Genomic DNA, 21,908 nt, shown 5'->3' with positions numbered 1-21,908 from the left:
ATCCAGATTCAAGTTCAAGTCTCTCAGTTCACTTGAGAAAGATGAGATGTTAAAGTTCCTCTTTATGCTGATGACAGCACAGAGCAGTGTCTATTCTGTGATTGGACAAATCGGTGTCCCTCCTGTCATCAGTGGCTTTCTGTCCAGCAGGAAGTTGTGAACAGAGCTTAAAAGCTGCTGCCGGACGGCAGATATTCACAGGAAGCTGGACCAGCAATGGCTCTGCAGAAGGTTTTGCTGCTGCTGCTGCTGCTGGGTGAGTCAGACACACTGGACACACTTTCACTGGTTCCAGGAAGGCTGCTGCTCACTGTGTCTCTCAAACCTCCCTTTGATAATGTTTCAGACTGAAACTTCTTTGAATATGAATTGTGATACTTTTTAATCTTTAGCTGTTTATCCTTTTTCTGTTCCAGCAGCCATATTTGTACCTGATTTCTGAGAAAAGTCCTCATTTTTCTTCTTCAGGGGTTTCAGTGAACTCAGTTGCTTCTCTGCAGAAGAGAATCATTGGAGGTCATGACTGTGATGACAAGGAGCGTCTTTATCATGTTCGACTTGTGATGCTCAAAGGACCGGTCATGGACTTCTGTGGTGGATCTCTGATCCACTCTGAGTGGATCTTGACTGCAGCTCACTGCTGGAAGTCGGAGGCAGGATGGTGCGAACAAGATTTTAACACAGTTTAATCTGGAGATGATCAGATTTTCTGGGATCATTATAATCTAAAGTTTTTTGCAGGTATCACACTGCAATGTTAAAAGTTCATCCACGGACTGCTAAGCAGGATAATCAGTTAATTGAACACCCTCCTGTGACCTATACTACTGGCAATGACCATGACATCATGTTGCTGAAGCTTCAGAGACCAGTGACAGATGTCCCTCCTGTTCAGCTACCAAATTGCAACAATCGTCTTAAAATGTAAGTTTTTCTCTGATAAATAACATCACTTCAGGTTTTGTGTCTCCATTTCTCCAGTCCTGCTGCCTCTGCTTCAAGCACACCTCAGTCAGGTAAACAGGCCCAGCAGAACCAGAACCTGTTTAGCTCAGGTGTGTTGGACCAGAGACCCATGTAAAGGACACAGGACACCATTAATGAGGACAGGAGGTGGAAACTCCTGTGTCTGTGGATGAAGTCCTTCATGGATTTATTTTCTGTTCTTTCAATGTGCTCATTAACAATTAATTTTCTACATTGTCATCTTGTATCTTTACATTTTATCCTTATTGTGTTTTAGAGGCGATACAGTTCAACTGGCAGGAGAGGGAGGAAAGAGAACCGGCCCCAATAATGAGCGATGTGAGAGAAATATTGATGTTATGAGGATAAAATCTTTGCTTCTTTCTCTACAGAGAAGGCTGAGTGAATAACATGTTTATGATTCACATGTTTCTCTTCAGTAACCCCAACTCCTATTTCATCACAACTTAAGTGTGTCGACATGAAAGTTGCTGCAGGGATGCCCAAATTCCTACCAATGTGGGGGCATATAATAGGAACTGAAGCACCGAACAAGGATATATGTTTTGTAAGTTTGTTTTTTTGAATTATTAAAAGACTTTTCTGTTGCACAACATGTACTGATATACATTTTTCTACAGGGTGACTCTGGTTCAGGAGTGATCTTCAACAACATGATTTATGGTGTCATTTCTGTTGGTGATGTACAACAGGCATGTCAGAGTCCAGGTTGTGCCATGGATGTGTGTGAATACCTGGATTGGATCAAACAAACAACTGGGCTTAAATAAAACAAAATATGAAATAATGTTTTTTCTCACCTGATCTTGACCTCCCTAATGGAGCGTTGTCTTTCTCAGAAATTAAAAATAAATGAATGAAAGAAACATTTCCTGGCTGATTATTTTGACATTCATGGTTCAGTTTGTTCAGTTGATAGTGAAACAGAAGACACATAATGCAACAATTAACAAATAATAAAATTATAATGACCTAAAAATAAATTTAATAAATAAATTTTGAGTGAAAATACAAACAAAATGAAAAGATCAACAATTTAAAAGTCAAAATCTTAAATGAAAGAGAAGTTTTAAGAAAATATACGGGTAAAACTAATTCAATCTCGATAGACTCATACAGAGAAAAAGCAGAAGTTGGAAAGTTTCATTGGCCCAAACGTCTTGGTGCTCAAACACCGGCTGAAGACGTGCGTGCTGAGAATCGCCGCCAGCTTGGATGATCAGCTCAAAGCGAAGGTCAGGTTGGTTTTCCCCCCAAAAGAGGGTGCCGGTGTTGTGACTGTCAGTGCTTCCTCGTCAGACTTTCCTACCATAGTAACAGACAGATAGCTATGTCTATCTGTCAAAACTACTACCGTCATGTTTACAAACAGAAACGGGTTATTTTAATGTTAATACATTGGATAACATTATTTGAGTTACGGGACTGAAGTGGAAGCTTAGGAGCTATGCTTAGCTTAGCATTGGAACAATTTATATGATGAAGCTAGAAGATTACTTCCTTTGTATGAATATTCTACCCATTTAAAATGAAAAGCTGTAGATGTATGCACTAATCCTTTTACTAGAACATCCTACCTGTTAATATTTTAAATAGAGGCGTTGGTAAGAATAAAACAGTAACAGAAAGGGGAAACAGGTTTTTAATAGAATTAAATTAAAGACAAATACAGATCACTGCAACTCTTTCTTGACCATTATTATGTTGCGTGACAGACTTTATTGAATGCAACGCAGCCACAATGTGTCCACCGAACTGCGCAGGCCACTGCGCACCGGAAATGATTGGATGTGATTCATGTACATCAATATTACACTTTCTGTCTCTAACATCTGTTTAGCAAGGTTTAGTAATAAAGACTGTTGTTAAACAAAAATATTTGAAATTATAGGGACAAAAAAATCCACAAAACAACGTATTTTGTCCTGATTAATCGCCAAATAATAACTTGTTGACAATAACGACATTGCAGAAGGCAAACTAAAACCATTTATAAATATATTTACAAGCTGTGATTTGACTATGTAGAGATGTGTTCATATATTCATCTGCTAATCAAAAGCAAACATCTGTTTTATGTGGCTAAAGGTTAGATTGGTGTAAAGTGGAGCTAAGGCGCTAACAAAGACTAAGTTAAGCACAAACATAAATATTAAAATAGAAAAAAAGCCCTGATGCTACATTGTTAAAAACAAATGAGACAAATGGAACTAAAATGTCCTCTGTAAAAGAAACTATGAATCTTGTGATTTTATAGACAACAAATGTTACAAAAATTCAGAAGGAACATGCTGTTATAGACAAAAGGACTCTCTCTTTCTATATCTCTTGTATCTGCTCACCCGCAGATAAAACAGGCAGATATATGCTGCAGAAGTCATAACATTTAAGGAGCACTCAAGTCTGAAAAGTTGGGTATACATTTAAAAAGGTATTGCAATGATACAGTGAACCTCTAAAGAGCATGTTTGTCCTCTGGTGCAGCCATGTTTTGTATGGCTCTAACCTTTTCATATTGTAAAGGTTACCTGTGTTTAAATATTTTCTTAAAGCTTATCTTTCTTTCCAAATTTTGACTTTTATATAGATTGTAATTACTGAACCTTTTGTTTTGTTTGTGTCTTCATTGAAATGTGGTTTTTAATTATTATTTTTTAAGATACTCAGATTTGATTTTTTATTAATTGTTGTATTATGTGACTTCTATCACATTATTTTGTACACATTTTTTTTTGCGTACAATCATCAATAGTATCGCCAGAGCTGCAGAGTTTAGATGCTGCTTGTTCATTCCTGCTGTAAAATTAAGACATAAACTGAATAAATAAATTACTTCTGATGTTCCTGTTTATGTGACTTAAAACTCATGTCACACTTTTAGACCCAGTTCAGGGAAAATAAAACTGAACAAACTGAACCATGAAAGTAAAAATAATCAGCCGGGACATGTTTGTCTTTCATTCAATTATTGATTTATTTTTGATTTCTGAGAAAGATGGATGGATGGATGGATGGACGGACGGACGGACGGACGGACGGACGGACGGACGGAAGGAAGGTAGGAGTAAAGGCAGGAAGTAAGGAAAGACAGAAGGACGGATGAATGGACGGAAGGAGAAAGGATGAATTGATGGTTGGATGGACGCACGGACGGACAGAAGGAAGGAAGTTAGGAATAAAGGAAAGCAGAAAGGAAAGATGGAAAGACGGAAGGACAGACGAAAAACGGACGGATGGAAGGAAGAACGGATGTACGGATGGAAGGCCAGACAGAGTGAAGGATGGATGGATAGGTGGAAGGAAAGAAGGAAGGAATTTAGGAAAAAAGGAAGGAAGGATTGACGCGCGGACGGACGGATGTTGAGAGGTAGGGGACATTACAAAAATAAGAGAAAGATGGTCGAGAGAGGGATGGACAGGGGAACGAGGGGAGAAGAAAAATGAAAAACAAAGCCATGTTTGCTTTGTCTCTGTTCAATGTGGACACAAACCTATGGAAGCCCATCTCCACCGCTTTGCAAACAACAAATAAAACCATCTCAAAAACACAATTTTGAGGTGGTTTTATTTTAAGGTAACTTCATGTATTGTTACTGCTACACTAAAATCTCCAACATGGGAATAATCGGATGATCTGGGATGATCTTGACAGCCCAGAGCCAAGGCTGGGAGAACAGGGCAGAAGACGACAAGGAATTAGTTCAGAGAGGTTCTGCAGATTAACTGGTCTTACATATTATCTTACATGCTCATTTAGCTGTACAGACAGGTTTTACTCTTTACAACTTTTTCCTCTATAAGTGCTACTTTACTTTCCTCTTTTCCTTTAAATTGGCAAGATGGACATTTGCCAAGATGGACCGACGTACGGAAGGTCCATCTTGGCAAATGTCAAGATCATGTCTGATAGGCTTTGAGAATCATATTGAACTTGCCAACTTTTTACTCATTGGTTTCAGCCATGTTTTTAGCCTTAAATGTTATGGTTACGTCAGCGTGAGCAGATAAAACAGATAAACGACAAAGAGTCCTTTTGTCCATAAGAGCGTGTTCCTTATGAATGTTTTGCAACATTTTGTTGCCTATAAGATCACAAGATTCATAGTTTCTTTTATTTGAGTTCCATTAGTCTTTTTGTTTTTGACAATGGAGCATCAGGGCGTGTTTCTATTTTTTGTATTTCTCTTTGTGCTTAACTTGATCTTTGTAGCACATTAGCTCCACTTTACACCAAATTAATCTTTAGCCACATAAAACAGATGTTTTTTTGGGTAGGGGGTTCCGATTAGCAAATGAATACGTAATCACATCTTGAATTAGTCAAATCCCAAATTGTTGGGCAACACTTTATTTGACGGATTGTGAATAAGACTGTCATAACAACATCGCAAACATGACATAAAACCTCTCATGAACATAATTAAGTCTTCCTGACTGTTGTCATAAAGTGTAATTTGGTACATCATGACACTTTTAATGCCCAGTTGACATTATTCAAAATGTCTTTTATGACAACTTGACATTAACCAAGAAATAAGGATCTGACATAAATTTGCTACAAAAGTATTACTGATTAAAGTTTAACAATGATGTAGCTTTATGTTGTTAAATAAATACTCATGACAGACTTACTCATGTACATGACAGGTGTTATGTCATGTTTATGACGGTGTCATGACAGTCTTATTCACAACCCGTCAAATACAGTGTTACCGACTGTTGTTCACCAGATCGTCACCAAACCAGCATGGAGACTTGCACAGAGCTTAGCATGGACACAAAGATGAAGGCCAGCATGGAGGCTCACAAGGTGACTAAAATGGAGGCTAAAGAAAACCTCCTGCATGAAGGAGGTTTTCATTTGGATGGAGCATCGTTTTCATAGCTCAAAAATAAACAAAATGATTCTACTTTTGGGAGCTAAAGCAGATGTGAATTATTGTAGATTGGAAACCAAACAGTTTTTTTGAAAGAAATAACCCCAAAAATCTGAAAACAAGGACGAGTCGCTATTTCTTCATTTAATTAATTTTATTTAATCAAGTTTTCCGTTGAGAAAAATTTACTGCAAGCTTGTGCACTGCAGAATATATACCAATTATTGTTGGTCCTGTCATGTTCCGTGTTTTTCTGTGTTTATTTAGAGTTTTCTGTGTCCCTGAGTCTTCTTGTTGTCCTGTGTTCCTCTTAATTACTCAGGTATGTCTTGTCTTCATAATTACCCTGCATGTATTTAATACCTCCTGTGTCCTTTGTTCCTCATCGGGTCCTTGTCATATTTCGCATGAGTCTCTTACCTGTCGACCTGTCCACCCGTTTAACCAGTTGGACCAGAGTTGAGCCCTGGCCTCTGCTCAACCATGTTGCCTGGCCGTAGACCTACAGTGGTTTTGTTTTTTTGACTGTCATCACTATTAAACTTCTTTTTTCACCTTATCCTGGGTGTCCAAGCGTCTGACTCACCACCTGCACAAACCTATTCATGAAAAGTCCAGTTTCAAGTTCAAGTCTCTCAGTTCACTTGAGAAAGATGAGATGTTAAAGTTGCTCTTTATGCTGATGACAGCACAGAGCAGAGTCTATTCTGTGATTGGACAAATCGGTGTCCCTCCTGTCATCGGTGGCTTTCTGTCCAGCAGGAAGTTGTGAACACAGCTTAAAAGCTGCTGCCGGACGGCAGATATTCACAGGAAGCTGGACCAGCAATGGCTCTGCAGAAGGTTTTGCTGCTGCTGGGTGAGTCAGACACACTGGACACACTTTCACTGGTTCCAGGAAGGCTACTGATTTCTGTGTCTCTCAAACCTCCCTTTGATAATGTTTCAGACTGAAACCTGTTTGCATATTAATTGTGATGCTTTTTAATCTTTAGCTGTTTATCCTTTTTCTGTTCCAGCAGCCATATTTGTACCTGATTTCTGAGAAATGTCCTCATTTTTCTTCTTCAGGGGTTTCAGTGAACTCAGTTGCTTTTCTGCAGAAGAGAATCATTGGAGGTCATGACTGTGATGACAAGGAGCGTCTTTATCATGTTCGACTGGCGATCATCAAAGGACCGGAAATGAAAGTCTGTGGTGGATCTCTGATCCACTCTGAGTGGATCTTGACTGCAGCTCACTGCTGGAAGTCGGAGGCAGGATGGTAGGAACAAGATTTTAACACAGTTTAATCTGGAGATGATGAGGTTTTCTGGGTTCATTATAATCTAAAGTTTTTTGCAGGTATCACGCAGCAATGTCAAAAGTTCATCCACGGACTGCTAAGCAGGATAATCAGTTAATTGAACACCCTCCTGTGACCTATACTACTGGCAATGACCATGACATCATGTTGCTGAAGCTTCAGAGACCAGTAACAGATGTCCCTCCTGTTCAGCTACCAAATTGCAACAATCGTCTTAAAATGTAAGTTTTTCTCTGATCAATAACATCACTTCAGGTTTTGTGTCTCCATTTCTCCAGTCCTGTTGCCTCTACTTCAAGCACACCTGAGTCAGGTAAACAGGCCCAGCAGAACCAGAACCTGTTTAGCTCAGGTGTGTTGGACCAGAGACCCATGTAAAGGACACAGGACACCATTAATGAGGACAGGAGGTGGAAACTCCTGTGTCTGTGGATGAAGTCCTTCATGGATTTATTTTCTGTTCTTTCAATGTGCTCATTAACAATTAATTTTCTACATTGTCATCTTGTATCTTTACATTTTATCCTTTGTGTTTAGAGGCGATACAGTTCAACTGGCAGGAGAGGGAGGAAAGAGAACCGGCCCCAATAATGAGCGATGTGAGAGAAATATTAACGTTATTAGGATAAAATCTTTGTTTCTTTTTCTACAGGGAATATTGGGTGAATAACATGTTTATGATTCACATGTTTCTCTTCAGTTTCCGAAACTCCTATTTCATCACAACTTAAGTGTGTCGACATGAAAGTTACTGTTTCCGTCTCCCTGCAGAGATGGGGGCATATATTTGGAACAGAAGCACCGAACAAGGATGTATGTCATGTAAGTTTGTTTTTATGAATTATTAAAATACTTTTCTGTTGCACAACATAAATACATATATTGATGTACATTTTTCTACAGGGCGACTCGGGTTCAGGAGTGATCTTCAACAACATGATTTATGGTGTCATTTCTGTTGGTTATGAAACACAGGCATGTCTGAAACCAGTTGGTATCATGGATGTGTGTGAATACCTGGATTGGATCAAACAAACAACTGGGCTTAAATAAAACAAAATATGAAATAAAATCTTATCAAATTTCCTCTCAGATACAATTTTATAGCTGTGTCTTGATCAGTTTACTCAACAGGTTTCTAAAATTAGGATGAATTGATAGTTTTGTTTTTTCTCACCTGATCTTGACCTCCCTAATGGAGCGTTGTCTTTCTCAGAAATTAAAAATAAATGAATGAAAGAAACATTTCCTTGCTGATTTTTTTCACATTCATGGTTCAGTTTGTTCAGTTGATAGTGAAACAGAAGACACATAATGCAACAATTAACAAATAATAAAATTATAATGACTTAAAAATAAATTTAATAAATAAATTTTGAGTGAAAATACAAACAAAATAAAAAGATCAACAATTTAAAAGTCAAAATCTTAAATGAAAGAGAAGTTTTAAGAAAATATTCAAAAACGGGTAAAACTAATTCAATCTCGATAGACTCGTACAGAGAAAAAGCAGAAGTTGGAAAGTTTCATTGGCCCAAACGTCTTGGTGCTCAAACACTGGTTGAAGACGTGCGTGCTGAGAATCGCCGCCAGCTTGGATGATCAGCTCAAAGCGAAGGTCAGGTTGGTTTTCCCCCCAAAAGAGGGTGCCGGTGTTGTGACTGTCAGTGCTTCCTCGTCAGACTTTCCTACCATAGTAACAGACATATAGCTATGTCTATCTGTCAAACTACTACCGTCATGTTTACAAACAGAAAACGGGTTATTTTAATGTTAAATACATTGGATAACATTATTTGAGTTACGGGACTGAAGTGGAAGCTTAGGAGCTATGCTTATCTTAGCATTGGAACAATTTATATGATGAAGTCAGAAGATTACTTCCTTTGTATGAATATTCTACCCATTTAAAATGAAAAGCTGTAGATGTATGCACTAATCCTTTTACTAGAACATCCTACCTGTAATTATATTTTAAATAGAGGCGTTGGTAAGAATAAAACAGTAACAGAAAGGGGAAACAGGTTTTTAATAGAATTAAATTAAAGACAAATACAGATCACCGCAACTCTTTCTTGTCCATTATTACGTTGCGTGACAGACTTTATTGAATGCAGCGCAGCCACAATGTGTCCACCGAACTGCGCAGGCCACTGGGCACCGGAAATGATTGGATGTGATTCATGTACATCAATATTGCACTGCTATTACACATAGTATCACTAACATCTGTTTAGCAAGGTTTAGTAATAAAGACTGTTGTTACACAAAAATACTTGAAACTATAGGGACAAAAAAAGCCCACAAAACAACGTATTTTGTCCTGATTAACCGCCAAATAATAACTTGACAATAACGACATTGCAGAAGGCAAACTAAAACCATTTATAAATATATTTACAAGCTGTGATTTGACTATGTAGAAATGTGTTCACATATTCATCTGCTAATCAAAAGCAAACATTTGTTTTATGTGGCTAAAGGTTAGATTGGTGTAAAGTGGAGCTAAGGCGCTAACAAAGACTAAGTTAAGCACAAACATAAATAGAAAAATAGAAAAAAGCCCTGATGCTACATTGTTAAAAACAAATGAGACAAATGGAACTAAAATGTCCTCTGTAAAAGAAACTATGAATCTTGTGATTTTATAGACAAGAAATGTTACAAAAAAATTCAGAAGGAACATGCTGTTATAGACAAAAGGACTCTCTCTTTTCTATATCTCTTGTATCTGCTCACCCGCAGATAAAACAGGCAGATATATGCTGCAAAGTCATAACATTTAAGGAGCACTCAAGTCTGAAAAGGGTATACATTTAAAAAGGTAGTGCAATGATACAGTGAACCTCTGAAGAGCATGTTTGTCCTCTGGTGCAGCCATGTTTTGTATGGCTCTAACCTTTTCAGATTGTAAAGGGTACCTGTTTTTAAATATTTTCTTAAAGCTTATCTTTCTTTCCAAATTTTGACTTTTATATAGATTGTAATTACTGAACTTTTTTTTTGTTTGTGTCTTTATTGAAATGTGTTTTTTAATTTTTATTCTTTAAGTTACTCGGATTTGATTTTTTAATTAATTGTTTTATTATGTGACTTCTATCTCATTATTTTTGTGTACAATCATCAATAGTATCGCCAGATCTGCAGAGTTTAGATGCTGCTTGTTCATTTCTGCTGTAAAATTAAGACATAAACTGAATAACTAAATTACTTCTGATGTTCCTGTTTGTGTGACTTAAAACTCATGTCACACTTTTAGACCCAGTTCAGGGAAAATAAAACTGAACAAACTGAACCATGAAAGTAAAAATAATCAGAAAAGAAATGTTTGTCTTTCATTCAATTATTGATTTATTTTTGATTTCTGAGAAAGACGGACGGACGGACGGACGGACGGACGGAAGGAAGGAAGGAAGGAAGGAAAGAAGGAAGGAAGGAAGGAAAGAAGGAAGGAAGGAAGGAAGGAAGGAAGGAAGGAAGGAAGGAAGGAAGGAAGAAGGAAGGAGGAAGGAAGGAAGGAAGGAAGGAAGGAAGGAAGGAAGGAAGGAAGAAAGGAAGGAAGGAAGGAAGGAAAGAAAGAAGGAAAGAAAGAAATATGAATGGATGGATGGACGGAAGGAAGGTAGGAATAATGGCAGGAAGTAAGGTAAGACAGAAGGACGGACGAATGGACGGAAGAAGAAAGGATGAGTTGATTGTTGGACGGACGCACGGACGGACAGAAGGAAGGAAGGTAGGAATTAAGGAAGGAAGTTAGGAAATAAGGAAGGAAGGACGGATGGTCGGACGAATGGATGGATGGACAGACTGACGTACAGAAGATAGGTTGGTAGGTAGGTAGGTAGGTAGGCAGGTAGGAATGGAAGAAGGAAGGAAAGTAGGATGGAGGTATGGATGGAAAGTAGGAAGGAAGGAATGAAGGAAGGATGGATGGACCTATGTTGAGAGGTAGGGGACATTACAAAAATAAGGAAAAGATGGTAGAGAGAGGGATGGACAGGGGAAGGAGGGGAGAAGAAAAATGAAAAACAAAGCCATGTTTGCTTTGTCTCTGTGTTCAATGTGGACGCAAACCTATGGAAGCCCATTTCCACCGCTTTGCTAACAACAAATAAAACCATCTCAAAAACACAATTTTGAGATGGTTTTATTTTAAGATAACTTCATGTATTGTTACTGCTACACTAAAATCTCCAACATGGGAATAATCGGATGATCTGGGATGATCTTGACAGCCCAGAGCCAAGGCTGGGAGAACAGGGCAGAAGACGACAAGGAATTAGTTCAGAGAGGTTCTGCAGATTAACTGGTCTTACATATTATCTTACATGCTCATTTAGCTGTACAGACAGGTTTTACTCTTTACAACTTTTTCCTCTATAAGTGCTACTTTACTTTCCTCTTTTCCTTTAAATTGGCAAGATGGACATTTGCCAAGATGGACCGACGTACGGAAGGTCCATCTTGGCAAATGTCTGATAGGCTTTGAGAATCATATTGAACTTGCCAACTTTTTACTCATTGGTTTCAGCCATGTTTTTAGTCTTAAATGTTATGGTTACATCAGCGTGAGCAGATAAAACAGATAGAGAAACGACAAAGAGTCCTTTTGTCCATAAGAGCGTGGTCCTTATGAATGTTTTGCAACATTTTGTTGCCTATAAAATCACAAGATTCATAGTTTCTTTTATTTGAGATCCATTAGTCTTTTTATTTTTGACAATGAAGCATCAGGGCGTGTTTCTATTTTTTGTATTTCTCTTTGTGCTTAACTTGATCTTTTTAGCACATTAGCTCCACTTTACACCAAGTTAACCTTTAGCCACATAGAACAGATGTTTTTTTGGGTAGGGGGTTCCGATTAGCAAATGAATACGTAATCACATCTTGAATTAGTCAAATCCCAAATTGTAGGTCAACACTTTATTTGACGGATTGTGAATAAGACTGTCATAACACCATCGCAAACATGACATAAAACCTCTCATGAACATAATTAAGTCTTCCTGACTGTTGTCATAAAGTGTACATCATGACACTTTTAATACCCAGTTGACATTATTCAAAATGTCTTTTTTGACAACTTGACATTAACCAAGAAATAAGGATCTGACATAAATTTGCTACAAAAGTATTACTGATTAAACTTTAACAATGATGTAGCTTCATGTTGTTAAATAAATACTCATGACAGACTTACTCATGTACATGACAGGTGTTATGTCATGTTTATGACGGTGTCATGACAGTCTTATTCACAACCCGTCAAATACAGTTTTACTGACTGTTGCTCACCAGATCGTCACCAAACCAGCATGGAGACTTGCACAGAGCTTAGCATGGACACAAAGATGAAGGCCAGGATGGAGGCTCACAAGGTGACTAAAATGGAGGTTATAGAAAACCTCCTGCATGAAGGAGGTTTTTGTTTGTATGGAGCATCGTTTTCATAGCTCAAAAATAAACAAAATGATTCTACTTTTGGGAGCTAAAGCAGATGTGAATTATTGTAGATTGGAAACCAAACAGTTTTTTTGAAAGAAAAAAAACCAAAAAAACCTGAAAACAAGGACGAGTCGCTATTTCTTCATTTAATTAATTTTATTTAATCAAGTTTTCCCTTGAGAAAAATATACTGCAAGCTTGTGGACTCCAGAACATTTACCAATTATTGTTGGTCCTGTCATGTTCCGTGTTTTTCTGTGTTTATTTAGAGTTTTCTGTGTCCCTGAGTCTCCTTGTTGTCCTGTGTTCCTCTTAGTTACTCAGGTATGTCTTGTCTTCATAATTACCCTGCATGTATTTAATACCTCCTGTGTCCTTTGTTCCTCATCGGGTCCTTGTCATATTTCGCATGAGTCTGTCTTACCTGTCCACCCGTTTGACAAGTGGGACCAGAGTTGAGCCCTGGCCTCTGCTCAACCATGCTGCCTGGCCATAGACCTACAGTGGTTTTGTTTTTTTGACTGTCATCACCATTAAGCTTCCTTTTTTCACCTTATCCTGGGTGTCCAAGCGTCTGACTCACCACCTCCACAAACCTATTCATGAAAAGTCCAGTTACAAGTTCAAGTCTCTCAGTTCACTTGAGAAAGATGAGATGTTAAAGTTCCTCTTTATGCTGATGACAGCACAGAGCAGTGTCTATTCTGTGATTGGACAAATCGGTGTCCCTCCTGTTATCGGTGGCTTCCTGTCCAGTAGGAAGTTGTGAACAGAGCTTAAAAGCTGCTGCCGGACGGCAGATATTCACAGGAAGCTGGACCAGCAATGGCTCTGCAGAAGGTTTTGCTGCTGCTGCTGCTGCTGGGTGAGTCAGACACACTGGACACAATTTCACTGGTTCCAGGAAGGCTACTGATTTCTGTGTCTCTCAAACCTCCCTTTGATAATGTTTCAGACTGAAACCTCTTTGTATATAAATTGTGCTATTTTTTAACCTTGAGCTGTTTATCCTTTAGTCCTCATTTTTCTTCTTCAGGGGTTTCAGTGAACTCAGTTGCTTCTCTGCAGAAGAGAATCATTGGAGGTCATGACTGTGATGACAAGGAGCGTCTTTATCATGTTCGACTTGTGATGGTCAAAGGACCAGAAATGGAATTCTGTGGTGGATCTCTGATCCACTCTGAGTGGATCTTGACTGCAGCTCACTGCTGGCAGTCGGAGGCAGGATGGTGGGAACAAGATTTTAACACAGTTTAATCTGGAGATGATCAGGTTTTCTGGGTTCATTGTAATCTAAAGTTTTTGCAGGTATAACACAGCAATGTTAAAAGTTCATCCACGGACTGCTAAGCAGGATAATCAGTTAATTGAACACCCTCCTGTGACCTATACTACTGGCAATGACCATGACATCATGTTGCTGAAGCTTCAGAGACCAGTGACAGATGTCCCTCCTGTTCAGCTACCAAATTGCAACAATCGTCTTAAAAAGTAAGTTTTTCTCTGATCAATAACATCACTTCAGGTTTTGTGTCTCCATTTCTCCAGTCCTGCTGCCTCTGCTTCAAGCACACCTGAGTCAGGTAAACAGGCCCAGCAGAACCAGAACCTGTTTAGCTCTGATGTGTTGGACCAGAGACCCATGTAAAGGACACAGGACACCATTAATGAGGACAGGAGGTGGAAACTTCTGTGTCTGTGGATGAAGTCCTTCATGGATTTATTTTCTGTTCTTTCAATGTGCTTATTAGCAATTAATTTTCTACATTGTTATCTTGTATCTTTACATTTTATCCTTATTGTGTTTTAGAGGCGATACAGTTCAACTGGCAGGAGAGGGAGGAATGATAACCGGCCCCAATAATGAGCGATGTGAGAGAAATATTGACGTTATGAGGATAAAATCTTTGTTTCTTTCTCTACAGGGAAGGTTGAGTGAATAACATGTTTATGATTCACATGTTTCTCTTCAGTAACCCCAACTCCTATTTCATCACAACTTCAGTGTGTCGACATGAAAGTTGCTGCAGGGATGCCCCCATCCGTACAGTTGTCGGGGCATATATTTGGAACTGAAGCACCGAACAAGGATATATGTTTTGTAAGTTTGTTTTTTTGAATTATTAAAATACTTTTCTGTTGCACAACATAAAAACATATATTGATGTACATTTTTCTACAGGGAGACTCGGGTTCAGGAGTGATCTTCAACAACATGATTTATGGTGTCATTTCTGTTGTAGATGTAAAACAGACATGTCAGAATCCAGTTGGTGTCATGGATGTGTGTGAATACCTGGATTGGATCAAACAAACAACTGGGCTTAAATAAAACAAAATATGAAATAAAATCTTATCAAATTTCCTCTCAGATACAATTTTATAGCTGTGTCTTCATCAGTTTACTCAACAGGTCTCTAAAATTAGGATGAATTGATAGTTTTGTTTTTTCTCACCTGATCTTGACCTCCCTAATGGAGCATTGTCTTTCTCAGAAATTAAAAATAAATGAATGAAAGAAACATTTCCTGGCTGATTATTTTGACATTCATGGTTCAGTTTGTTCAGTTGATAGTGAAACAGAAGACACATAATGCAACAATTAACCAACAATGAAATTATACTGACTTAAAAATAAATTTAAAAAATCAATTTTGAGTGAAAATACAAACAAAATAAAAAGATCAACAATTTAAAAGCCAAAATCTTAAATGAAAGAGAAGTTTTCAGAAAATATACGGGTAAAACTAATTCAATCTCGATAGACTCGTACAGAGAAAAAGCAGAAGTTGGAAAGTTTCATTGGCCCAAACGTCTTGGTGCTCAAACACCGGCTGAAGACGTGCGTGCTGAGAATCGCCGCCAGCTTGGATGATCAGCTCAAAGCGAAGGTCAGGTTGGTTTTCCCCCCAAAAGAGGGTGCCGGTGTTGTGACTGTCAGTGCTTCCTCGTCAGACTTTCCTACCATAGTAAGAGACAGATAGCTATGTCTATCTGTCAAAACTACTACCGTCATGTTTACAAACAGAAAACGGGTTATTAGATGTATGTATTAAATACATTAGATGACATTATTTGAGTTACGGGACTGAAGTGAAAACTTCGGAGCTATGCTTAGCTTAGCATTGGAACAATTTATATGATGAAGCTAGAAGATTACTTCCTTTGTATGAATATTCTACCCATTTAAAATCAAAAGCTGTAGATGTATGCACTAATCCTTTTACTAGAACATCCTACCTGTTAATAATATTTTAAATACAGAGGCGTTGGTAAGAATAAAACAGTAACAGACAGGGGAAACAGGTTTTTAATAGACTTAAATTAAAGACAAATACAGATCACCGCAACTCTTTCTTGTCCATTATTACGTTGCGTGACAGACTTTATTGAATGCAACGCAGCCACAATGTGTCCACCGAACTGCGCAGGCCACTGGGCACCGGAAATGATAGGATGTGATTCATGTACATCAAAATTACACTTTCTGTCACTAACATCTGTTTAGCAAGGTTTAGTAATAAAGAGTGTTGTTAAACAAAAATATTTGAAAGTATAGGGACAAAAAAAGCCCACAAAACAACGTATTTTGTCCTGATTAACCGCCAAATAATAACTTGTTGACAATAACAACATTGCAGAAGGCAAACTAAAACCATTTATAAATATATTTACATGCTGTGATTTGACTATGTAGAGATGTGTTCATATATTCATCTGCTAATCAAAAGCAAACATCTGTTTTATGTGGCTAAAGGTTAGATTGGTGTAAAGTGGAGCTAAGGCGCTAACAAAGACTAAGTTAAGCACAAACATAAATATTAAAATAGAAAAAAAGCCCTGATGCTACATTGTTAAAAACAAATGAGACAAATGGAACTAAAATGTCCTCTGTAAAAGAAACTATGAATCTTGTGATTTTATAGACAAGAAATGTTACAAAAAATTCAGAAGGAACACGCTGTTATAGACAAAAGGACTCTCTCTTTTCTATATCTCTTGTATCTGCTCACCCGCAGATAAAACAGGCAGATATGTGCTGCAGAAGTCATAACATTTAAAGGAGCACTCAAGTCTGAAAAGTTTGGGTATACATTTAAAAAGGTATTGCAATGATACAGTGAACCTCTGAAGAGCATGTTTGTCCTCTGGTGCAGCCATGTTTTGTATGGCTCTAACCTTTTCAGATTGTAAAGGTTTTTAAATATTTTAAAATATTTTCTTAAAGCTTATCTTTCTTTCCAAATTTTGACTTTTATATAGATTGTAATTACTGAACATTTTGTTTTGTTTGTGTCTTCATTGAAATGTGGTTTTTAATTATTATTTTTTAAGTTACTCGGATTTGATTTTTTTATTAATTGTTTTATTATGTGACTTCTATCACATTATTTTTGTGTACAATCATCAATAGTATCGCCAGATCTGCAGAGTTTAGATGCTGCTTGTTCATTTCTGCTGTAAAATTAAGACATAAACTGAATAATTAAATTAGTTCTGATGTTCCTGTTTATGTGACTTAAAACTCATGTCACACTTTTAGACCCAGTTCAGGGAAAATAAAACTGAACAAACTGAACCATGAAAGTAAAAATAATCAGAAAAGAAATGTTTGTCTTTCATTCAATTATTGATTTATTTTTAATTTCTGAGAAAGATGGATGGATGGATGGATGGATGGATGGATGGATGGATGGATGGATGGATGGATGGATGGATGGATGGATGGATGGATGGATGGATGGATGGATGGATGGATGGATGGATGGATGGATGGATGGATGGATGGATGGATGGATGGATGGAAGGAAGGAAGGTAGGAATAAAGGCAGGAAGTAAGGAAAGACAGAAGGACGGACGAATGGACAGAAGGAGAAAGGATGGATTGATGGTTGGACGGACGGACAGAAGAAAGGAAGGTAGGAATAATGGCAAGCAGTAAGGAAAGATGGAAAGACGGAAAGAAGGAAGATAGGAATGAAGAAAGGAAGTTAGGAAATAAGGAAGGAAGGACGGATGGTCGGACGAATGGATGGATGGACAGACTGACGTACAGAAGATAGGTTGGTAGGTAGGTAGGTAGGCAGGTAGGAATGGAAGAAGGAAGGAAAGTAGGATGGAGGTATGGATGGAAAGTAGGAAGGAAGGAAGGAAAGAAAGAAGGAAGGATGGATGGACCTATGTTGAGAGGTAGGGGACATTACGAAAATAAGAAAAAGATGGTCGAGAGAGGGATGGACAGGGGAAGGAGGGGAGAAGAAAAATGAAAAACAAAGCCATGTTTGCTTTGTCTCTGTTCAATGTGGACACAAACCTATGGAAGCCCATTTCCACCGCTTTGCTAACAACAAATAAAACCATCTCAAAAACACAATTTTGAGATGGTTTTATTTTAAGGTAACTTCATGTATTGTTACTGCTACACTAAAATCTCCAACATGGGAATAATCGGATGATCTGGGATGATCTTGACAGCCCAGAGCCAAGGCTGGGAGAACAGGGCAGAACAACAAGGAATTAGTTCAGAGAGGTTCTGCAGATTAACTGGTCTTACATATTATCTTACATGCTCATTTAGCTGTACAGACAGGTTTTACTCTTTACAACTTTTTCCTCTATAAGTGCTACTTTACTTTCCTCTTTTCCTTTAAATTGGCAAGATGGACATTTGCCAAGATGGACCGACGTACGGAAGGTCCATCTTGGCAAATGTCAAGCTCATGTCTGATAGGCTTTGAGAATCATATTGAACTTGCCAACTTTTTACTCATTGGTTTCAGCCATGTTTTTAGCCTTAAATGTTATGGTTACATCAGTGTGAGCAGATAAAACAGATAGAGAAACGACAAAGAGTCCTTTTGTCCATAACATCGTGTTCTTTATGAATTTTTTGCAACATTTTGTTGCCTATAAGATCACAAGATTCATAGTTTCTTTTATTTGAGTTCCATTAGTCTTTTTGTTTTTGACAATGGAGCATCAGGGCGTGTTTCTATTTTTTGTATTTCTCTTTGTGCTTAACTTGATCTTTTTAGCACATTAGCTCCACTTTACACCAAGTTAACCTTTAGCCACATAAAACAGATGTTTTTTGGGGGGGTTCCGATTAGCAAATGAATACGTAATCACATCTTGAATTAGTCAAATCCCAAATTGTTGGGCAACACTTTATTTGACGGATTGTGAATAAGACTGTCATAACACCATCGCAAACATGACATAAAACCTCTCATGAACATAATTAAGTCTTCCTGACTGTTGTCATAAAGTGTAATTTGGTACATCATGACACTTTTAATACCCAGTTGACATTATTCAAAATGTCTTTTATGACAACTTGACATTAACCAAGAAATAAGGATCTGACATAAATTTGCTACAAAAGTATTACTGATTAAACTTTAACAATGATGTAGCTTCATGTTGTTAAATAAATACTCATGACAGACTTACTCGTGTACATGACAGGTGTTATGTCATGTTTATGACGGTGTCATGACAGTCTTATTCACAACCCGTCAAATACAGTGTTACCGACTGTTGCTCACCAGATCGTCACCAAACCAGCATGGAGACTTGCACAGAGCTTAGCATGGACACAAAGATGAAGGCCAGCATGGAGGCTCACAAGGTGACTAAAATGGAGGCTAAAGAAAACCTGCATGAAGGAGGTTTTCATTTGGATGGAGCATCGTTTTCATAGCTCAAAAATAAACAAAATGATTCTACTTTTGGAAGCAAAAGCAGATGTGAATTATTGTAGATTGGAAACCAAACAGCTTTTGTGAAAGAAAAAAACCCCAAAAAACCTGAAAACAAGGACGAGTTGCTATTTCTTCATTTAATTAATTTTATTTAATCAAGTTTTCCCTTGAGAAAAATTTACTGCAAGTTTGTGGACTGCAGAACATTTACCAATTATTGTTGGTCCTGTCATGTTCCGTGTTTTTCTGTGTTAATTTAGAGTTTTCTGTGTCCCTGAGTCCCCTTGTTGTCCTGTGTTCCTCTTAATTACTCAGGTATGTCTTGTCTTCATAATTACCCTGCATGTATTTAATACCTCCTGTGTCCTTTGTTCCTCATCGGGTCCTTGTCATATTTCGCATGAGTCTTTTACCTGTCGACCTGTCCACCCATTTGACCAGTGGGACCAGAGTTGAGCCCTGGCCTCTGCTCAACCATGCTGCCTGGCCGTAGACCTACAGTGGTTTTGTTTTTTTGACTGTCATCACTATTAGACTTATTTTCTCACCTTATCCTGGGTGTCCAAGCGTCTGACTCACCACCTCCACAAACCTATTCATGAAAAGTCCAGTTTCAAGTTCAAGTCTCTCAGTTCACTTGAGAAAGATGAGATGTTAAAGTTCCTCTTTATGCTGATGACAGCACAGAGCAGTGTCTATTCTGTGATTGGACAAATCGGTGTCCCTCCTGTTATCGGTGGCTTCCTGTCCAGTAGGAAGTTGTGAACAGAGCTTAAAAGCTGGTGCAGGACTGCAGACATTCACAGGAAGCTGGACCAGCAATGGCTCTGCAGAAGGTTTTGCTGCTGCTGCTGCTGCTGCTGGGTGAGTCAGACACACTGGACACACTTTCACTGGTTCCAGGAAGGCTACTGATTTCTGTGTCTCTCAAACCTCCCTTTGATAATGTTTCAGACTGAAACTTCTTTGCATATGAATTGTGAGGCTTTTCAATCTTTAGCTGTTTATCCTTTTTCTGTTCCAGCAGCCATGTTTGTACATAATTTATGAGAAAAGTCCTCATTTTTCTTCTTCAGGGGTTTCAGTGAACTCAGTTGCTTCTCTGCAGAAGAGAATCATTGGAGGTCATGACTGTGATGACAAGGAGCGTCTTTATCATGTTCGACTTGTGATGGTCAAAGGACCGGAAATGGAATTCTGTGGTGGATCTCTGATCCACTCTGAGTGGATCTTGACTGCAGCTCACTGCTGGAAGTCGGAGGCAGGATGGTGGGAACAAGATTTTAACACAGTTTAATCTGGAGATGATCAGGTTTTCTGGGTTCATTGTAATCTAAAGTTTTTTGCAGGTATAATACTGCAATGTTAAAAGTTCATCCACGGACTGCTAAGCAGGATAATCAGTTAATTGAACACCCTCCTGTGACCTATACTACTGGCAATGACCATGACATCATATTGCTGAAGCTTCAGAGACCAGTAACAGATGTCCCTCCTGTTCAGCTACCAAATTGCAACAATCGTCTTAAAATGCAAGTTTGTCTCTGATCAATAACATCACTTCAGGTTTTGTGTCTCCATTTCTCCAGTCCTGCTGCCTCTGCTTCAAGCACACCTGAGTCAGGTAAACAGGCCACCAGCAGAACCAGAACCTGTTTAGCTCAGGTGTGTTGGACCAGAGACCCATGTAAAGGACACAGGACACCATTAATGAGGACAGGAGGTGGAAACTCCTGTGTCTGTGGATGAAGTCCTTCATGGATTTATTTTCTGTTCTTTCAATGTGCTTATTAGCAATTAATTTTCTACATTGTTATCTTGTATCTTTACATTTTATCCTTATTGTGTTTTAGAGGCGATACAGTTCAACTGGCAGGAGAGGGAGGAAAGAGAACCGGCCCCAATAATGAGCGATGTGAGAGAAATATTGACGTTATGAGGATAAAATCTTTGTTTCTTTCTCTACAGAGAAGGCTGAGTGAATAACATGTTTATGATTCACATGTTTCTCTTCAGTAACCTCATCTGCTATTTCATCACAACTTAAGTGTGTCGATATGAAAGTTGCTGCAGGGATGCCCCAATCCGTACAGTTGTCGGGGCATATATTTGGTACTGAAGCACCCAACAAGGATGTATGTTTTGTAAGTTTGTTTTTTTGAATTTTTAAAAGACATTTCTGTTGCACAACATAAAAACATATATTGATGTACATTTTTCTACAGGGCGACTCTGGTTCAGGAGTAATCTTCAACAACATGATTTATGGTGTCATTTCTATTGTAGATGAGAAACAGACATGTCAGTATCCAGTTGGTGTCATGGATGTGTGTGAATACCTGGATTGGATCAAACAAACCACTGGGCTTAAATAAAACAAAATATGAAATAAAATCTTATCAAATTTCCTCTCAGATACAATTTTATAGCTGTGTCTTGATCAGTTTACTCAACGGGTTTCTAAAATTAAGATGAATTGATAGTTTTGTTTTTTCTCACCTGATCTTGACCTAGCTAATGGAGCATTGTCTTTCTCAGAAATTAAAAATAAATGAATGAAAGAAACATTTCCTTGCTGATTTTTTTCAC

The 21,908-nt window shown here is 38.2% G+C and overlaps 4 protein-coding genes across 6 annotated transcripts; all 4 read left to right on the top strand.

The window, feature by feature from the left end:
• Positions 1 to 160: 160 nt before the first annotated feature.
• Positions 161 to 1,844, top strand: LOC129362215 (snake venom serine protease Dav-PA-like). The gene is made up of 6 exons (XM_055033648.1): positions 161 to 256; positions 469 to 661; positions 742 to 924; positions 1,244 to 1,305; positions 1,407 to 1,534; positions 1,608 to 1,844. The coding sequence occupies exons 1-6, from the start codon at positions 217 to 219 to the stop codon at positions 1,755 to 1,757; spliced, it is 756 nt and encodes a 251-aa protein (XP_054889623.1). The 5' UTR covers positions 161 to 216; the 3' UTR covers positions 1,758 to 1,844.
• A 4,833-nt stretch (positions 1,845 to 6,677) lies between these two features.
• LOC129362145 (cationic trypsin-3-like) lies at positions 6,678 to 8,413 on the top strand. Its single transcript, XM_055033512.1, has 6 exons — positions 6,678 to 6,723; positions 6,936 to 7,128; positions 7,209 to 7,391; positions 7,708 to 7,769; positions 7,871 to 7,992; positions 8,074 to 8,413. Exons 1-6 carry the CDS (start codon positions 6,693 to 6,695, stop codon positions 8,221 to 8,223), a joined length of 741 nt encoding a protein of 246 aa, XP_054889487.1. The 5' UTR covers positions 6,678 to 6,692; the 3' UTR covers positions 8,224 to 8,413.
• Positions 8,414 to 13,386: 4,973 nt separating this feature from the next.
• On the top strand, positions 13,387 to 15,130 carry LOC129362143 (serine protease 1-like). Its single transcript, XM_055033507.1, has 6 exons — positions 13,387 to 13,480; positions 13,652 to 13,844; positions 13,924 to 14,106; positions 14,426 to 14,487; positions 14,589 to 14,716; positions 14,798 to 15,130. The coding sequence occupies exons 1-6, from the start codon at positions 13,441 to 13,443 to the stop codon at positions 14,945 to 14,947; spliced, it is 756 nt and encodes a 251-aa protein (XP_054889482.1). The 5' UTR covers positions 13,387 to 13,440; the 3' UTR covers positions 14,948 to 15,130.
• Positions 15,131 to 20,099: 4,969 nt separating this feature from the next.
• Positions 20,100 to 21,886, top strand: LOC129362144 (trypsin II-P29-like). 3 transcript variants are annotated; one of them, XM_055033510.1, is made up of 6 exons: positions 20,100 to 20,183; positions 20,396 to 20,588; positions 20,669 to 20,851; positions 21,173 to 21,234; positions 21,336 to 21,463; positions 21,545 to 21,886. In XM_055033510.1, exons 1-6 carry the CDS (start codon positions 20,141 to 20,143, stop codon positions 21,692 to 21,694), a joined length of 759 nt encoding a protein of 252 aa, XP_054889485.1. In that variant the 5' UTR covers positions 20,100 to 20,140; the 3' UTR covers positions 21,695 to 21,886. The 3 variants fall into 3 exon arrangements, with proteins under 3 accessions (XP_054889485.1, XP_054889483.1, XP_054889484.1); XM_055033508.1 differs by having other exon boundaries at positions 20,125 to 20,183; positions 21,336 to 21,454; XM_055033509.1 differs by having other exon boundaries at positions 20,141 to 20,183; positions 20,376 to 20,588.
• The last annotated feature ends 22 nt before the right edge of the window (positions 21,887 to 21,908 follow it).

This window comes from Poeciliopsis prolifica, unplaced genomic scaffold (assembly GCF_027474105.1).
Source record: "Poeciliopsis prolifica strain line A6 unplaced genomic scaffold, Auburn_PproV2 SCAFFOLD008, whole genome shotgun sequence".
NCBI classification, from domain to species: Eukaryota; Metazoa; Chordata; class Actinopteri; order Cyprinodontiformes; family Poeciliidae; genus Poeciliopsis; species Poeciliopsis prolifica.
The sequence above is the reverse complement of the archived record's forward strand: the minus strand, read 5'-3'. Positions and strand labels throughout refer to the sequence as shown.